Here is an 18,929-nt window from a genome sequence, read left to right on the forward strand (position 1 = left end):
AGAAAAAATAACAAATACACATTGGCAAGTCAACATATTAATATTGAGGATAGATGTTTTAGCAGGAGAGTGGGCTAAATCTCTTGGAGGAAGGAATCAGCTGCGGAGGAGAGCACAGGAATGTGAGTCTTGTGCATGGCGGGGAGGCTGGTGGGCACCTGACTGCCCTCTTGGCTATAGCGGGTCAGCATATATGAGAGTAATCCTCTGCCTTCTGGCAGGTGGATATGAGAACCAGCCTTCCTAAACAGTAGTTAGATAAATTGGAAAGTATCACCATCACCCACACTGAGTCTGAAAATACAAGTGGAAGAAGTAAAATGATCTGTCCTTTTAGCCACGGGAGCCTCCTCTAACCTGCTGCTGGCTTATCTGAGAACGCCTGTGTGACAGAAACGTAGATTCCCAGGTATTCTCTTCTAAGTCAAGCTCTCAGTTGGCATCCAAATGATAAGCTTAGACTGTCAGGGGCAAGTAAGTCAGCACAGGGAGGCGCATTGCCACTTTTTCTTGATATCTCATTCACCTTGAGTTAGATGCTAATTATGAAGACTAATATGCATGTAGGAAAACTCAGTTCCTTCCCTTGGGGCACCCTTGAGGCTAAATAGCATCAAATGACTGTAAAAAAATGCTTAGAGGACAATTCTGGCATGTGGCAAATATGGGAATCACTCAGGCAAAGGTTGCATAGAAATGCCAACTGCCCACTGGCTGCGCCCCACCCTCCTGCTTTGCTTTGGAGGCCGACCAGCTGGGAAAGGACTTTCTCAGTGCCCAGGTCTACACTTTGAGTAGAAAGGAGAAAGTTTGAGAAACCCAATGGGATTTGTGGTTAACAATAGGTTAATCATTGACCATGAAAGTCAAGGATTCAAGACTATAAGGACTTGGTATTCTGGGAGACACAGCCTGGTAAGGCTGAAAAGACCTGAGCTTAAGAGTTATAAATTACTGTCCTGTTTCTCTCCCAGTATGGGTGTTTTTCTTGGTTATTCCAAAGCCATTTCATATTGATATTGGGTAGTAAATAAAAATAATAGGGCTTTGGTGTCCCAGAGACCCTGATTTGAATGTTGGCTCTATTATTCCCAAGAATTGTGAACTTAAACTAACTCTGAATCTTCTTGAATTTTATTAGTAAAAAGAGGATAACATGGGCTACCTTCACAGGATTGTTGTGAAGACCACGTGAGGTAATGCAGATCAAGTGTCTGGAACACAGGACAGTTAGTTCTCATTAAAAAGAAATTACCCCTCTTATGTGATAAAAGTGACATACATACTTGTTGAAGTTTAGCAATTCAAGCTATACTATAAAGACTCCAGAATGCTTGTTGGGGAACAGCGCAGCAGGGTAGAAGTGAAAACTCTCAGCAGCTAATCTTTGGGGAAGATGAGTTTGAGCTCGTTTTAAAAGGAAACAAGAAAAAGGTTTGGAAACAGGCTGAATACTCGTCAGTAGCTCCTATATCTTAAACCCTGGCATCTATTCAGCAACACACAACATTTAAAAAAATCAATGTATAAGCTAATAAAGTATATTAGCTTCAGGTGTACAACATAATGATTTGATGTTTGTTTACATTATGAAATGATCACCACAGTAAGTCTAGTTACCTCTGTAACCAAAGAAAGTTACAACTTTTTTTTCCTGTGATGATAATTTTTAGGATTCATTCTCTTGGCAACTTTCATCAGGATTGCAATGTCACTGGCCATAGTCATCATGCTGTACATACATCTCTATGACTTATTTACTTTACAGTTGGAAGTTTGTACCTCTTTCCTTCTTCATCCATTTTGCTCTCCCCTCAAGCAACCACAATACTGTATTAGCTTCAGGTGTACAACATAGTGATTCTATGTTTACATACATTATGAAATTATTACCATAAGTCTAGTTGCCATCTGCCACTATACAAAGTTGTTACAGCACTATTAACTATATTTCCTATGCTGTGCATTATATCCTATGTCTTATTTATAACTAGAAGACTATACCTTTTACTCCCTTTCACCTATTTTGCCCATTTTCCCACCCCCTCCTTTCTGGCAGCCATCAAGTTTGTTTTCTGTTATCTATGAGTCTATGTCTGATTGGTTTTGTTTTTTATATTCCACATATAAGTGAAATCACACAGTATTTGTCTTTCTCTGACTTATTTCACTTAGCATAATACCCTCTAGGTCCATCTATGCTGTTGGCAAATGGCAAGAATTCATTCTTTTTTTGTGGTTGAGTAATATTTCACTGTGTGTGTCTGTGTATATACCAAATTTTCTTTATCCATCCTTGGCTACTGTAAATACTGCTGCAATGAACATAGGGGTGCATATATCCTTTCAAATTAGTGTTTTTTTTTTCCTCTGGTAAGTGCCTAATAGTAGAATTGCTGGATCATATGGTAGTTCTACTTTTAATTTCTTGAGGAACCTCTAAACTTTTTCCTATACTGGCTGTACCAATTTACATTCCCACCAACAGTGCATGAGAATACCCTTTTCTCCACCTCCTGGTCAACATTTGTTATTTCTTGTCTTTTTGATGATAGTCATTCTAACAGGTATCAGGTGCTATCTCATTGTGGTTTTGATTTGCATTTTCCTGATGATTGGTCATGTTGAGCATCTTTTCATGTGCCTGCTGGTGATCTGTATACATTCTTTGGAAAAGAATACCTATTCAAATCCTCTGTCAATTTTTAAGTTGAATTTGTATTCTATTACATGAGTTCTTTACATATTTTAAAATATCTGCCCCATATCAAATACATAATTTGTAAATATTTTCTCCCATTCAGTAGGTTCCCTTTTTATTATGTTAATGATTTCTTTTGCAGTGCAGGAGTTTTTTAGTTTGGGTAGTCCCATTTGTGTATTTTTCCTTTTGTTTGTTGCCTTTGTTTTTGGAGTCAGATCCAAAAAAATAATCAGGAAGACCAATGTCAAGAAGCTTATTGCCTAAGTTTTCTTTCTGGAGTTTTACGGTCTCAGGTCTTACATTCAAGTTTTCAATCCATTTTGGATTAATTTGAATTAATAGAAGTCTAGTTTCATTCTTTTGCATGTGGCTGTCTGGTTTCCTAACACCATTTACTGAAGAGACAGTCCTTTCCTCATTGTATATTTTTGCCTCCTTTGTTGTAAATGAATTGACCATATATACACGGGCTTATTCTGGGAATTCTATTCTGTTCCACTGATGTCTGTGTCTGTTTTTATGCCAAAACCATACTGATATGAGTCTGAAATGGGAACATGATATCCTCAGCTTTATTTTTCTTTGTCAAGATTGGTTTGAGTATTTAGGGTATTGTGGTTACATAAAAATTTTAAGATTGTTCTTTTTCTGTGAAGAATGCTACTGGAATTTTGATAGGGATTGCATTGAATCTGTAGATTGCTTTGGGTAGTATACATGTTTTAACAATATTCATTCTTCCAGTCAATGAGTATGGAGTATCTTTCCATTTACTTATATGTCTTCAGTTTCTTTCATCAGTGTCTTATAGTCTTTAGAGTATAGGTCTTTCACCTCCTTGGTTAAATTTATTGCCAGGTAGTTTATTCTAAACTGAAATTATAAATGAGTCATTTTCTTAAGTTTCTTTTTCTGATAGCTTATTATTAGTGTATAAAAATGCAAGAGTTACTTTGCATATTGATTTTGTACCATATAACTTTACTGAATTCACTTACTAATTCAAGTAGCTTTTTTTTAATGGCATTCTTATGGTTTTCAATATATAGTATCGTGTCAACTATAAATAGTTACTTCTTCCTTAACAATTTGGGTGCTTTTTATTTTTATTTTTCTTGTCTGACTGCTATACTTAGGACTTCTATGTTGTAGAAAAGTGGTAAGAGTGGGCATCCTTGTCTTATTCCTGATCTTAAAGGAAAAGCTTTCAGTTTTTTGCCATTGAGTATGATGTTAGCAATGGGTTTGTCACATGTGGCCTTTATGTGTTGAGGTATATACCCTTTATACTCACTTGGCTGAGAGTTTTTATCACGGATAGATGCTGAATTTCCTCAAATACTTTTTCAGCTTCTATTGAGATAATCATTGGTTTTTATCCTTCCTTTTGTTGATGTGCTGTATCACGTTGATTTGCAAATATTGAACCATCCTTGTATCTCTGGAATAAACCCACTTGGTCATGGTGAATGATCATTTTAATGTATTTTTGGATTTGGTTCGTTAATAATTGGTTCAGGATTTTTGCACCTATGTTCATTAGGGAGATTAACTTTTCTTTTCTGTCCCTATTTTTGTACAGTGTAGCACAGAGGTTTAGATGACAGGTTTTAGAGTCAGAGTCCCTGGGTTTGAATCTCAATTCTGTCACTTACTAGTTATGTGACTTTGGACATATAATTTCACCTGTCTGTGCCTCAGCTTCTTCAATTGTAAGATAGAAATAAAAATAGTGCTTACCTTACAGAGTTTTTATGAGGATTGAGTAAGTTAATATAAGTAACACATTAATAAGTGTCTTGATACATAGTAAGAACTAAGTAAAAGGCAGCTGTCCCTTGTATCATTACTGACAGTGACTTAATTCAAGACCTGATAATTTTTCACCTGGACTTTTTAATTTTGCCTCCAGACTCTTCCCTCTCTAATGACTCCATGGTGAAAGCTGCTTTTCTAAGACACAATTTATTCTATCTCCACAGTTTAAATCATTCAATATCAACAGGGAACTTATCTATGGTGGTCTTATAAAACAATGGAATATGATACATTCTTTAAAAAGTCTTATGATACTTTTAATTTACCTTGAAAGATCCCTGTGATATATTGTAGAGTGAAGTAGAGTAGGCTATAAAGCAGCATTATAAGAATCTACTTATATGAAACAATCTAATGCATTTGTAGACATGTATATGAATGCATCGTGGGATAACTATGGATGGAATTTCTCCTGGGTGGTATAGTTTGGAGTGAGACTTATTTTCAGTTTTACCACTTTATGTACTACTTCAATTGTCTACACAGTTTATACTGTCTTTATGTTTAGAAAGAGAACAATAAACTTTTTTTTTAAACAAATAAAGTGAACAACTTCAAGGCAAGAACAAAAAGATTTTAAGCAAACAGAAAAAAAATGTTAGCAGGGTTTGAATTTGGTTGGTGAATTGGTCTGGGCAACTTTCCTCAACTTTTTGTTACTGCAGAATTTTTCTTTAATGTGTATGGGTTGCTTTTATAATTGGGAAAGAAAGAAACCTCTTTACACATGGATGACTGGATTATGATCAAAATCCACCTAATGTTTATATTATAATCACAAATCAATGTTACCCCATCAAGAAAGAGAACAAAACTGACATTTGGAGGAACTCAATCTGCAAAGAGGTCTTGTTGCTAATTCCTTTCATTTCTTTCAAAAATAGTCTTCACTACATAAAATGGGGCAAAAATAATATTTTGGGGTAAGAAACAGACATATAAAGACCTGTTTGTTATAAAGCATAATAATCCATTACTTATTGCTGAAAAATTATAATCTGCTGTTGCTTTTCCCATTTATGCATATATTTATGTATGTAGATATGTATTTACACATGTGTATGTATGTATGCATGCACACATGTATGTGTGTATGTATGCATTTCTTCATGTGCATGCATGTATGTGTGCAGGCATGCATTTAGGTGTGTGTATGCATCTATGCATTTATGTATAGATTCATAGATTGGAAGAAGGGTAATTAGAGATTTAAAGCAGATCTCCATGCTCTAAGTGTCTAAAACATGCTACTTGTGCTCTTTACATTAAGTTACATTTTATTATGTTTAAAATACCACTAAGTAGCTTCAAATATTTTAACATTTTCATATTAAACACAATGGATGTGTGTAATGGCCTTGCAATTGAAACTTATATGTGATTATATATTACTTGAGTGGCACAAGTGGAGTATTGACAATCTTTCAACTCCATTAATTCCCTCTTTCTGATAAATGTTGATCACATATTTAAGGTAAATTGGAATCACAGTGATCTAAGTAACATTCACCCTCTGAGAGGAGACATGAAATTAATTTTAATTATAATTGATTTCTACAAATAATGGCTTTGCTCTTCCTATGATTATTATATTTTTGCCAAGGATTGCTGCTGCATTGGTTTCAAGGTACAAGATGTGCAGGAGCCAAATACCTTGGGAAACGCTCAGAGTGCTACTCCCCTGCGATGCCTACTCCACCCTGGTGTCTCTGCTCGTGTTCACCTGGGGGCTCAGGTTCCGAGCACGAAGCAGGGAAGAAGCCTTGGAGTTTTGTGTGATATGGGTGGCTGTTTTAAGCTTTGCTCTTGCTGTTGTTTTTACATGCTAATAACTTAGTATTTCCTTGTGTCTCTTTTTGACCTACCCTCTGTCAGAGACTCTTACTTTTTTTTTTTCAGTGTCCTGCCAGAACCCTGACCCTTACTTTGCCTTACTTTTCCTTGCTCTCATCTACCTGAATTTTAATGCCAAAAGTTCTCCCTGCCAGCCTGTTCTTATCTAACTATATTTGTGTTCCCTCCTTCCTCCCTTCATGTGCCTTTAAATGTAAGCCAGATCATGACAGAAGTAGATTCTTTGAAAGTGACTCTGATGGAGTCACTCAATCAGCAGGGAGAAGCACATTGCTAGAAAACAAAATCCTGGAAAATGAAGTCATCAGCTGGCTATCAAGATTGAGTTATTTGGTAAAAGAATCAAGTGGGATGCATGGGGTAAGGCTTCACTCTGTCCTCAGTTACCTCACTGTTAGACAGGAAAATGGAGTAGGAGGGCATGGGTAACCCAATGCAGATGAGAACTAAAGCTCAGGAGGGGCCCTCTCTTCTCTCCTTCAGAGTCAAAGTTGTCTATCCTCACTGCCATGTTCTCACTTACCCACCTCCTTGCCCCTCACCAGCTTCATTCAAAGCACCTCTTGCTAATTTCATGAATAATCCTCATGTTGCCACATCTGAGCCCTTCATTTTACTGGAACCACCATAGGACACTGTTGACACTTCATTTGAACATGACACAGTATTCCTGTGCACATGTTAGGCGATTTTCCCCATTATTAAGATCTTTCCCATTTTTAAAGACTCCCCATCCCCACCCCAATCCAGGTCCTAGGTTTTTGATGCCCTCCTTAGATAATCTTACTACACCAATGGCTTCAACCACCATTATGTGCCTCAAGATTCACTGACTTATATTTGGGTGCAGACCCCTCTCTTTTGGGTTTCACAGCAGTCTAATTACTTGACAGCCTATTTGCCTACCTGACATCTCACACTAATGTTGCAAAGGCATCTCAATATATCCTCAGATTAAACTCATAAGCTTTCCTTGCAACCATCAACATCACTCCTGCCACTGCACTCCCTTCCAAACCTGATTCCCTTCCAGTGTTACCCAAGCGAGTACATGGCCCATCCTTCCACCTGTCTATCTATCCACCCATCCTGGTGAGTTACAAGAGTCATCTCTAACTGCTTTGTCTTCCTTACCCCACATCCTATCTATTCAATTTGATCCATTACTTCTCTTGAATCCATCTACTTCTCTATGTTATAGGTCACACTCTCACCTGGGCTATTGAGAGAGTCTCTTAACTAGTGTCCTATTCCAACTCACTTTGACTCTGCAGTCATCTGCTGTGCCCATTCTGGCTCACTGGTCACCCCAGTGTCTTCACATTTCCTGCCTCTCCCCTTGCCCATGCTCACCCAGCAACGCTGGTCTCCTGGCTGTTTCCACCCCCCTCAAGGCCTCTGCCTGGATCTGCTCCCTTACTCACCTGGGTCAGCTCTTGGCTTACATCTTAACCTCTCAGGGAGGTCTTTCTTGACCACAGTTTAAAGACTGCAACCTTTGCCCCACCTCTCTCCTTTCCCTGCTTTGTGTTCTCAGTTGTGCCCTGTGTAAACACCCCATCTTCTAATATGTATATTGTACAGTTTACTTAGTGATGGTTCCTCTGTCACCCCTTCAAGCACGTTAAGTGCTATACAGGCAAAGAATCTGGATTGTTCCCTGCTTTGTCTCTGACATCTGAGAGAGTGCCTTGTATGTAACAGGCACTCAATAAATGTCTGTTGAAAGAACCCTCATCTTGGCACAGTGGCTGGCACATGGCAGACCAATACATCTTTCTTGAATGGATCACAGATGGTGGGGAGGGAGCCTAGAAAGGGCCTCCAGTTTCTGGCTCCTTGTCTTCAACTGCCAGCCCCCAGAGAAGAGGACCTCAGGCTCCAATGGGCTGCTGACAGTGGAGAGACTTGGAGTGTGTCTTATGCTCAGAGTTAATTATGATTAGAAACTGCTGAGAGTATTAGAAGGGTTGTTTTCTGGTATGGTAATGATGGTTAGGGTATTTGTTTATATTTGGAAAGGGCTAACTCAGCAAATTTATAGTGTAAATAAGGGAAAAGTTGAACTTACTTAAGAGCAAAAGCCAATAAAAGTTTTTAAGCACCATTAAAACCATTTTATATGCAAAGACTGTTGCAAAACAATGAATGTGATCATTACAAGCACTTTTTATGTTCTCTGAAAAGCACTAACAAGACTCTCTAAGATATGTTGACCAAACCCCCCAATTCTTCATCCTAGTTTTTGGCATTATTCCCAAGTGCTAGGTGCTGAGAAGCAGGCTTCCCAGTCAATAATCTGACACAATTACAAGTTTTTTAGTAAAGTAAAGTTTGTTGCTTTTCCCATTAATGCATGTATTTATGTATGTATATGTGTATTTACATGTGTGCATGTATGTGTTTTTTTTAGGGGGGAAGGGGAGACCCATCTCCATGCCTATAAAGAAACAACCAATATGGTGCATACATAAGTGTGATTTCAGTTATCCGTTTTTATTCTTTTTATTCTTTAAATTCTTCCACACTTCTAACAATATTAAAGATTTATTTTCACTGCCATAGCTAAAGACACACAAACAGTTTCAAATATAGCAGGTCCCAAATGATGATTCATTAGAATCAACTGGGGAGCTCCTGTTGGGCTGGGGCCACTCCCGAGAGAACCGGCACTCAGACGTGAGTCCTGGCACAGAGACTGGGAAGGACTGGTACCAGGGCGGTTCAGGCAGACGTGGTATTTCTGCAACCCATAGGGGTATCAAACTCATCCTATTTCATTGGGGTGGATGAACAGTGATATCTAAGGATTTAGATGCTCTTTTTAAAAAGCACTAATAATTGTTTGGCAGGAGGTCTAAGTGATTGATATTCAGAATATGCCAACAGAGAGCCTTGAAGAAAATTATTTAAATAACTACAGGCAATTCTAGAGGGATTTTAGATGACAATGGAAAACTAAGAGAAAAGATAACCACTTGCAACAACATGGATGAACCCAGAAGACATCCTGTTAAGTGAAATACGCCAGACACAGGAAGAAAAAAATTGCATGATGCCACTTATATGTGGAATTAAAAACAGTTGAACTGTTTTGATTCAGAAGCAGAGAGCAGAATGTGGTTACCAAGGGCAGGCAGGTGGAAGAAATGGAGATGTTGGTCAAAGAGTAAAGAGTCGCAGTTCTGTGGGATGAAGAAGTCCAGCGATCTAATGTACATCATGAAGACTATGGTTAATAACACTGTATTGAATTTGGGAAAAATGTGGAGAGTTGGTCTCAGATGCTCTCACCACGTACACAAAAATGGCAGCTCCGTGAAGAGAAGAAGTATTAATTAGCTTGACTGGAGTAATCATTTCACTGTCTATCTGTACACCAAATGATCATGCTGTGTACCTTTGTACCTTACATATTAAAATTTATATTTAATAATACATGGAAAAAAGAAAGAGATAAGGTGTGCACAAAACCTTCAGGATGCCACAGACACTGAGAAGGGAGAATAGGAGACGGAGCAGTGGGGGTAGTGAAGTCCTTTTGACACTGTCCTTAGAAAAGCACAAAAATAATGCAACCTGAGGAAGCAATACTGATCGAGCCTGGGAGGGGACAGGTAGGAGCTCAGGTAAGAGCTACAGAATCAGCCCCAGAGACCAGGGCTGAGGGTGGCATGTCCTCATAGCCTACTGCTCTCTGGCTCACCTTGCCCTATGGGTTCACAAACAACTTGGTATGCTCTAGCCCAAAGGCTGAACCTCGTAAGGGTGGAGGCGTATGTAAGTTTCTCCCACCTCTGATAACATTCTGCTAGACACACAGACCACATCCAGAACACACATACAGGGTGATGAAATAATCAGCCCTAAGGCACAGGGTCTTGGCAGCTGAAGGTGATCTTGATGGCAGTAGAATGTGCCCTGGGTGGTAGAAATGCCTCTCCTGGAAGGATCTGCTCTCTAATGGGCCAAATCCAGCCCATTGCCTGGTTTTGAAAATAAAGGTTGCTTGGATCACAAGCTTATTCATTTATATATTGTCTATGGCTGCATTTACACTTAACAGCAGAGCTAAGGAGGTGGACTGAGACTGTCAGGTCTGCAAAACCTAAAATATTTATTACTTGGCCCTTTTCAGAATGAGTTTGCCAAACCCTGCACTCGCCTGTAATTCTTGGGAGGGCAGGACTCAATTACATTTAATCATCTTTCTGAAACAGTGCCTAGCATGGTCTCTAGCAAATAGTAGGTGATCAATAAATATTTGTTGAATGAAGGGATGAATTACTCGGTCAATTTAACCACCTGCTCTGGGTCTAGCTGTGGGAAGAAGTCAGGTAGCAGAATGGGAATGGGATTCAATATTTCTATGGAGAACAGCTGTACACCAGTCCCCAGAAAGGTCCAGGTAGAGTCAAGGTGGGCAGGACTGGGCAGGGGACAATCTTGGAATGTGGGGGAGCCTGCAGACTCCCCACAGGAAGGAAGCAGTCAATACAGGCCATGCCACTGTTCACCTAGAGGCTCTATGCCTCTACCTCACAGTCCATAAAAACTAACTTTTCTAAGTAATTAAAGCAGGAAATCATTTTACAAGCCAACAGCTTTTCGTTACACAAGGAGGCAGCTCTGTCAGTAGTGCTTTGTCACCCCCAGCCCATTACTAAATATCCTCTGACACCCTGTCCCCCTCAGGATCCATTCTGAGCTAGGTGACGATGGTGATAGGTTAACAATACATAAACGAGACCCTGTCCCCACTATCATTTTTAGACCACAGATACAAAGCTGTCATTAAAGAATGGCAGAACCGTAACAGTGGCAGCTCCAGAATTTCTCTACAGGGGCCAGGAGGGTCAGATTGGGGGTGAAGGACTTGGCCTGAAGCTAGCTTTAAACAGCAAGTGCAGTTTTTACTTAGTTTGTATATTTATTTGAGGTGGCCGAGAGGAATGAAGGATGGAGAAGAATGGAACTAACGTCTCCTCAAGCTGCCTCTTGTCTCCCCTGCTGGCTGTGCAGGTGATGATGTCAGTAGCGGAAGCTTCAGGCATGGAGCAAGCCAGTGGGGAGCAACCATCCAGCCACCCACTGGGTGCGGGTTATAAAAGCTGCTTCTGGGTTGGAATCTTGCCTCCCAATCTTATCAACTGTGGAACCCTTTAACTTTCTTAATGCCTGCGTTTCCTCACCTGTAAAATAGAGAATAATATTGCCTCTTTTACCCTATTACTACAGGGAGTGAGTGGACACCTGCGAAGTGCTTCAAGTGGTATCTAGCATATAGTAAGTGCTCAGAAAATGTTAGCCATTATTATTTTCTTCATTAATCATGCAAAGATATTTCTCAAGTGCCCACCGAGTGCAGGTATTTAAGTGCGCATCAGGAAGGAGCAGACCCAAAGAAATATTGAACAAAGACCAGTTGGAGAGAGCGCACCTACAATCCCGGCCCTCTGACCCTGCCTTCTGCACCTTCAGCGTGCGGCCCCCGTTTGGGATACCATAGTGCTAAGGACAAGGCTCACCGACATCCCCTTCCATCTGGGGTGGAAGGAGGACAGGACCACGGTGAATTCCTCATGTGTTACCCCTGTAAATCCCTTTGGAGTTTAGTGCAAGGCTGACTCCAGGAAGCCACTGCAAGAAATCTGTTTTTTCCCACACTGCAAACTGCGAGAGAATAGGAAGGAACCTGGAAGAATCTACATGGGTCTTCTAATTCTTCCCGTCACCATTCTCTGGCAAGAACTGTTTTCCTTCTCTGAGCCTCAACAGCACTGTGCACACAGCTTTAATGTGGCGCTGTGTCATCATGCTAAACTGGAGTCATGGTGCTCTGTTAGCTGCCTCATCTGCTCTGTTCTGAGGACAGGGACACTGTCTCCATCCCCTTGGAGCCTCTGCATCTGGTTGACTGAATTCACTGAGGGGCAATTAAGCCTCAGGTCTTAGGGAAGCATATGCTCTCTAAAAAAGACTGACATGACCCAGTGAAGCATTGAGTAAATGAACAGAACACTGGAAGCTAGCCCTTGTCTCCTACAGCACCAGTGGTTGGCTTCATGAGTAGCCAAAGGGAAAACCAAGTGTGCTCATTCTCAGGCAGGACAGTTCATATATGCAACCAGCTCCCCCTTCCCTTCTTTGCAAAACACAGTGCAGATTTGCACTGCCCAGGATGGGAGCCACTAGCCTCATGTACTATTTAAAATAATTAAAATTAATTTAAATTAAAAAAATCAAAATAATTGAAATTAAGTATAATTTAAAACTCAGTTTTCTTCAGTCCCACCAGCCATATTCCAAGTGCTCAAGTGGTGAGTGGCTACTGTGTCAGAGCAGACGGAACATTCCCACAATCACAGAAACCGGTCCTGAGCAGGGCTGCTGTAGGATATCCAATGTGTTAATATGTTCAACTCAGGCAAATAAAACGTAACTGCATTTTCACAATCAGTAAAGCTAATATGTGATTCTCCTGGACCATCAAACCTTTCAAGTTTACTCTCTTATAAGTTACAAGTCACGATGAGCTAGACACTCTCTAGATCTATTCCCACACTGGGTTTTGTTTTGTTTTGTTTTAATTTACATTATCTTTAGAAATAGTGTTAATTCTGTTAGTATCTTGCCTGTACCTTGGTTCAGTCATCTATGACTTAGAGCAGTTTAACGCAGGGGATGGATGGCTTTAGCCCTGGGAGAAGGCAGCTCATCAATCTACCACGCATCTCAGCGTCGTTACGGGACATTAATGAGGTTGGCTCGATTTAAAACCCGTCCAAGGCATTATGGATTGGTAACATTCAGTTTCACACGAGCTGGGAATTTCTGAGATATAATCCTAGCTCTTTTGCTAATGAGTGTTGTGATATGGGGACTGTCATTTAACTTGTGAGTTTCAGTTTCCTGTCCTTAAAATGGGGCTTTTACTGACCTACCTCACCCGAGTCCAGAGGATTAATGAGTTAATGTTTGCTGTGAACTCCATGCTCCTTGCATTAAGGCGTGCTGTGCATCATTATTTCTATTCATTCCCATGTAGCAGCTGGGAAACATTACGACTATTATGTTTACTCCTTCTAAAATGCATTTTCTTTCTCAGTATTTTAACATTACCTGTGTTACCCAAACCTTAAATCTAAAAGTAAAACTAGCCCCACAGCAAGACACATTGACGTAGTGGGGGTATTTAGGTAGTTTTTTCCTTCTTTAATATGAGCATAACACCAGCTTTTCCAGCAGGATGAAGGCAGTAATTGCACTGTAAATTCTCACTGCATGAGGCTGGTGGTCAATCTTAGCAGATGCGAAAAGAAAGTTATCCCACAGCACAATTACACTGTCAACACTTACATGCAATGATATTCCCGTATCTGTTCTTCATCCTGTTCTCATCTTTCTTAGCAGAGTCCCATGGTGCAGACTGCCCTTCAAAGAAGCTCTGGAAGAAGAGGAAAGTGACACTGAGAATTACAATTTGGTGCAGTAAACACAGAGATCTTAACAGTAGAGGATGTTCTTAAAAAAACGTACAACAAGGGTCAAGAAGGAAAAGGAATGTTCACAGAAATGAGATAATGGATTATTAAAGTACTTCAAATCTTAAATATTTCATTCAGCTTTTTGTTTTCCTTTAGTTTATATGTCATACACATGGCTGGGGACTGAAGAGTGAACCCACCATTTATCAGTACGATCCATGAAAATGGTCAAGTGTTCATCACTATCCCACTTTAATATTTAATACAGAAAAATCAAACTTTTTCTCAATTTCTTCATTATATTACCATTTTTCAGTATTCTTGCAAGGGCTATAAAGATATTGTTTCTCTTCCCAACTGCTAACATGTTTTGGTTAAAACAGGAAAGCAGGTAAGCTAAAGCTTCATGACTTCAAGGCTAACATCTTGTAATAGATTCTGCCAGAGTTTTCTCTTCTTTTTTGGTGGAGCTTAGATGTTCATTTTCTTAAGGATTTGGCATTATTATGCTCAGGGTCTTTAATCTTCATGTTATTAGTTAGATATGTATTTTTTCTATTCAGGTTATAGTGAAAGTGCCCTGTGTTATCAGGGGACAAGTGAAAAAAAAATAACTGGGACTTTCATGTTACCTTTATGTATGTAGTCAATTATATAAAGAGGTAACAGGAAGAAGGATGGTAGCAAGAAACATCAGTAAAACTGATTTCTTGTCTTTGCTATGGCTACTCTTACACCTCTTGCACCAACTGGGAGAGAAGCCACGAAGAGAAGGAAGAAGGGTTATGGGTGGAGCAGGTGAACGGAAGCGCCCTCCTGAAATGCATTAAGGCCGGAGAAGGTGGCATCAGCCACTCACATCCTCAAACATGCCCCAGGATGACTTTTCAAATTTTCTCTTTCAAACTGAAGCTCTTCTGAACTCGCCTAATCTCTACCCTGCCTACGGTGTTTGGCCATCTTGGCCATCTTCACCCATTATCAATATTTAGTGATTAGTCTGTGGTCCAGGAGAGCCGACTTGTTATTCCTGTTTATGGTTCAAGTGAGTGCCTCATTAGGCTCCTTAGCCCTGCTGTGGTAGGTGGGATGCACCTGCTCACAGACCCCATGAGTGAGCCTGTTGCCTGCCTGTCGCACAGACCTCACCGTGCAGGGGACGGTGGTCTCGGCACAGTCTCTGCGATCAGACTGTGGACTCTGCAGGCAGGGGCTGTGTGGCCGTCACTTTGGTTTGTGTAGAGCTCATGTCTTGTGTCAGGAATCTGGTAATTAGTTATGGGACACATGAGCCACTGCAGTGCTGGGCGATAGTCTGGCTTTGCTCTCAAAATAAAGCTTTCTATGTGCAGCTTAAGTGTGTGAGGGGCTCCATCCTCGGAAAAGCCTGCATAAGCACAATGGGCAGATTTTATTCTGCCATGATTTGTGAAGTCCATGCCTTTTTTGTGACTGCTGTGTATGGGTAGTGCTGTTACCATACAGCCCAGCTGTCATGGGAGACTGGCTGGAGAAGAGCCCTGTCCCTACATGGCCCTGCCTGCACCAGGACTTCCTTCGACATAGCAAAGCAGCAGGAGGACACGTTCATAACCCACAAGAGTGAAAAGGGAGCAGTGCAAATGTCAGAGTTACACTTTTAAATCACCCATCTTAATTTCTTTTACCTTAGTCATGACATTGCTGACAACTTATTATAATTTTTACATTTATCATTTTGAAAGAAACATGGGGTCAGACCAGGTTCAGGTGTACTGAATACCTACAGTTCTATTAATAGCTTCACACCATGCTGTGCCAACTGAAGGAAAAATACTGTACCATGAGGACAAACACAAATAAAAACATTTGCAGATTATTAATAAATTAAATCAATAGAAATATTAGCAGTAAAAACCACCAGTTAATCCCATTTAGAACAAGACCATTATATGATAGAGGATTTATTCAGACCTGTAACTTCCATTCTGCTATAAAAAAAATTCATTTAGAAATAGTTTCAAGGATGTTAAAGTCATAGACTTTTTCCAAATAGTGTCTTTGTTACTCTATGAATGACAATTATTGTACTGCTGAGTAATAACTATTATTCGAATGCCCTTATAACAAGTTAATTCTACTTAGAGTTTGCGGTGATGTAATTACCAGTTTTATTTCCCTCTGCCTTTTCCACCCATCTAAAAGTTTTTAGATGTGTGTGTGTGTAGGAAGGTGGAGAAGGGAGCTGACTCTGTGGGGGAATTTGGAGTCTTCTGGTAGCTGCAGGGCCCCCAGTCAGCATTACCGCAGGGGGCGCGTAAGGGAGAGAGAGAAAGGAGAGGGGGCCCTGGTCAGCATGGGTTAGCGGAAGAGGCACTTGTTTGACTAGTAGAAAAAAACCGCTCCTAGGCAAAGCCGCCCCCACCCCCAAGGGTCCCTTCCCACTCCCGATAAACAGGCGCTCTTCTGTGGGGATGCGCTCGCATCGCTGCTGTTTCTTTAGCACTATGGCAGTCCCAGGACTTCCAACAACAGCCCTTGCTTTTAAAACAGTTATTTTAATTTCATTGTTTTCACTTAACTGGTGACCAGGAAACAGACACAAATCAGCAGTGAAACCATAACTGGTTGAGCAGTACATGTAGTTCTTTGCATGTTTTCATAAGGGTGGGGCCCGAGTGCTAAACATCTCTGAGTACTTATCCTGGGGCACTTAGTGCTTATAGAATGAACCTTTCTGAGTACTTATCCTGGGGCACTTAGTGCTTGTAGAATGAACCTGCCCATCATCTCCACTGATCCTCATGAGAGTCGTCAGGCCTCCCTGCTTTACAGCTGAGGGACATGAGATGCAGAAAGGCAGCAACCTCCTGATAACGCACCAGTGGGGGTCAGGCATCCATGCTTTCTGACTCAATGCACTGCTCCCTGCCCCACTTGTACCCCAACAAGGATTTGAAAGGGAAACAATGGTAAGTCTACTTAAATTCATGTGGCCAACAATTACTTTCCATACCTAAATCCTTATCTTGTCTCTAAATGAAGGTTTACAACAAGGGAATAAAAAAGATGTCAAGGAAACTTTTAACTGTTGATTACTTTGACAAAAGAGGAAGTTTTCTTTTCTCCTAGATAATGCGGTCATTGCAGGGAAGCAATAGCAGGAGAGAGACAGCAGAAGTGGGAGGTCTTGCCATGAGCTTCCCCAAATACCTATACAGGCATTATGAGAATCCCTGTAAGTGGCAAAATGTATTTTTTTTCTAAAACAAGAGCAAAATGAAACAAAATGAGCTCCTTCAAGAAAAAGAAGAAATGACTAATGCCATCCATAGTGTTCTGACTCACAGTGGATTTGGTGGCCAGGGCTTGCATTCGCTGGAATAGTTCTGCTTCCAGTTATATAGTCAGTCTTCCAGTGAATACATTTGTAATTATTAAGACCACATGTCCTTATACTTGGCTTGGAAAATAACTAATATACCCATAGGGAACCCAGAGAGATGAAGGAAGATCTTTCTAGATTGGCTAACTTGGCTTTTGTTTCCTTATGTTATAGTGGCTATTATTATTATTTTTTATTTTCTAAGATAGATCTGTTTTTAAATGTTATAGCTTTTTGTTAGCACATATTTTCAAAATACCTGAAGAAATTTTTACTTTAGACTCCCTCTTATGCCTGAAGTAGGGTAACAGTTAACTGTTTAAATTTCTAGTTAGAAAGTAAAACTTTATCTATAGCACTAGAGCCATTGGATACTCAGAAACTATGATATGGTATGAGGTCTTTCACACTGTGAGCTCCTGGGGGCTTTCCTGGTTTGGGAATTCTAAGCAAGAATAATAATCAAGGCAGGAATACAGGTCATTGGAGCTGTAGAATACTGCTTCTTGTCTGGTCCACAGAGAGGCCTGGCACAGACATGTGTCTCCAGAGGCAGCAGACCTACTTTCTTCATTCCTTCTTCTTCTGAGAGCCTGAGTCTTCCTGACCATCCTGTGAGTGAACTCCTTTTTTTTCCCGACTATGAGATGGACAGATTGTCACCCTCCAACTCATCAGAAAATATGCATGAGGAAAATGAAATAATTTTGCTATGGAATCATTCTATTATGTCCTATTTCCCCTATTTGGCTTTTAAGTAGTTTTTCCCAGTTCTGTTGGAATATAATTGACATGCAGCACTGTATAAGTTTAAGGTGTACAGCATAATGGCTTGACTTACACAGTGGTCCAATGATTACCACTGTAAGTTTAGTCAGTATCCATCATAAATAGATACTTAAATACCTTTTAATAAATTAAGCAAATCAATGCACGTTTTATATGATTTTCTTCTGTGCATTTTTGTTGAACGGAGGACAAAAGGTTCTTTAGCTATCTTTTTTCCATCTTTAAGAAGGTCAAAGTGTGTTTCTTTAAAATTACGCAAATTGAATTACTGGATGCTTTGAGAAGAACTCTATTCTAAACAAATACTATTGGGAAGTCAGTACTCACCATCTAATTCATGTGGTGCCTGAACAGGGTCTGTGCCCATCAGATCTGTTGAAAGTAAAGCCAATCGGGCTTTGAATACTCCCAGTGCTGAGAAAATGAGAACTTCCTTCCAGGAAGGAACCAGAGGATTCCTGAGCATGTGCCAGTGACCAGATCCTGGCCCTGGGGGATGCTCTGTTTATCTGCCCCTTACATTTCCCTATTCTCCAGACAAACCCTTATGCTCAAGTTTAAGCACATGATCTCCAACACCTTCTTAATCTCTCATCTCATAGTTTTTGTTTGACAACAGTTATGAGCAGCTTCACTAAAATCAGGTTCAACCAAGGCACAGGCATGATTTTGAGAAAGGCCCAGTGAGAGGGATCAGATGCTCTGGCTAAGGGAAGCACGGCTCAAATCATCCCGAAGCAACCGATGACTTCTCGTCCCCAGAGCAGCCACAGAAGGACGATCTTGGGAGACAGACACTCCCAGTACACTTTTTACAGGAGGAAGTTTAAATATAATATGGACATTTAGGCAATATTTAATGTTTAGGGCAGATTTTTAATATGCAGATACAATTTAATACACCAACTATGAA

The 18,929-nt window shown here is 40.3% G+C and overlaps 1 protein-coding gene across 9 annotated transcripts in view; it reads right to left on the minus strand.

Moving 5' to 3' along the window:
• PTPRM (protein tyrosine phosphatase receptor type M) overlaps positions 1-18,929 on the minus strand; it is an 857,076-nt gene that overhangs the window by 85,469 nt on the left and 752,678 nt on the right. For all 9 annotated transcript variants that reach the window (XM_037008365.2, XM_073212814.1, XM_073212816.1 and 6 more), the window contains one exon: positions 13,736-13,823. In XM_037008365.2, coding sequence (XP_036864260.2) covers positions 13,736-13,823 — 88 coding nt within the window. The remainder of the gene's footprint in view (positions 1-13,735; positions 13,824-18,929) is intronic.

This window comes from Manis javanica, chromosome 9 (assembly GCF_040802235.1).
Source record: "Manis javanica isolate MJ-LG chromosome 9, MJ_LKY, whole genome shotgun sequence".
Lineage (NCBI taxonomy): Eukaryota > Metazoa > Chordata > Mammalia > Pholidota > Manidae > Manis > Manis javanica.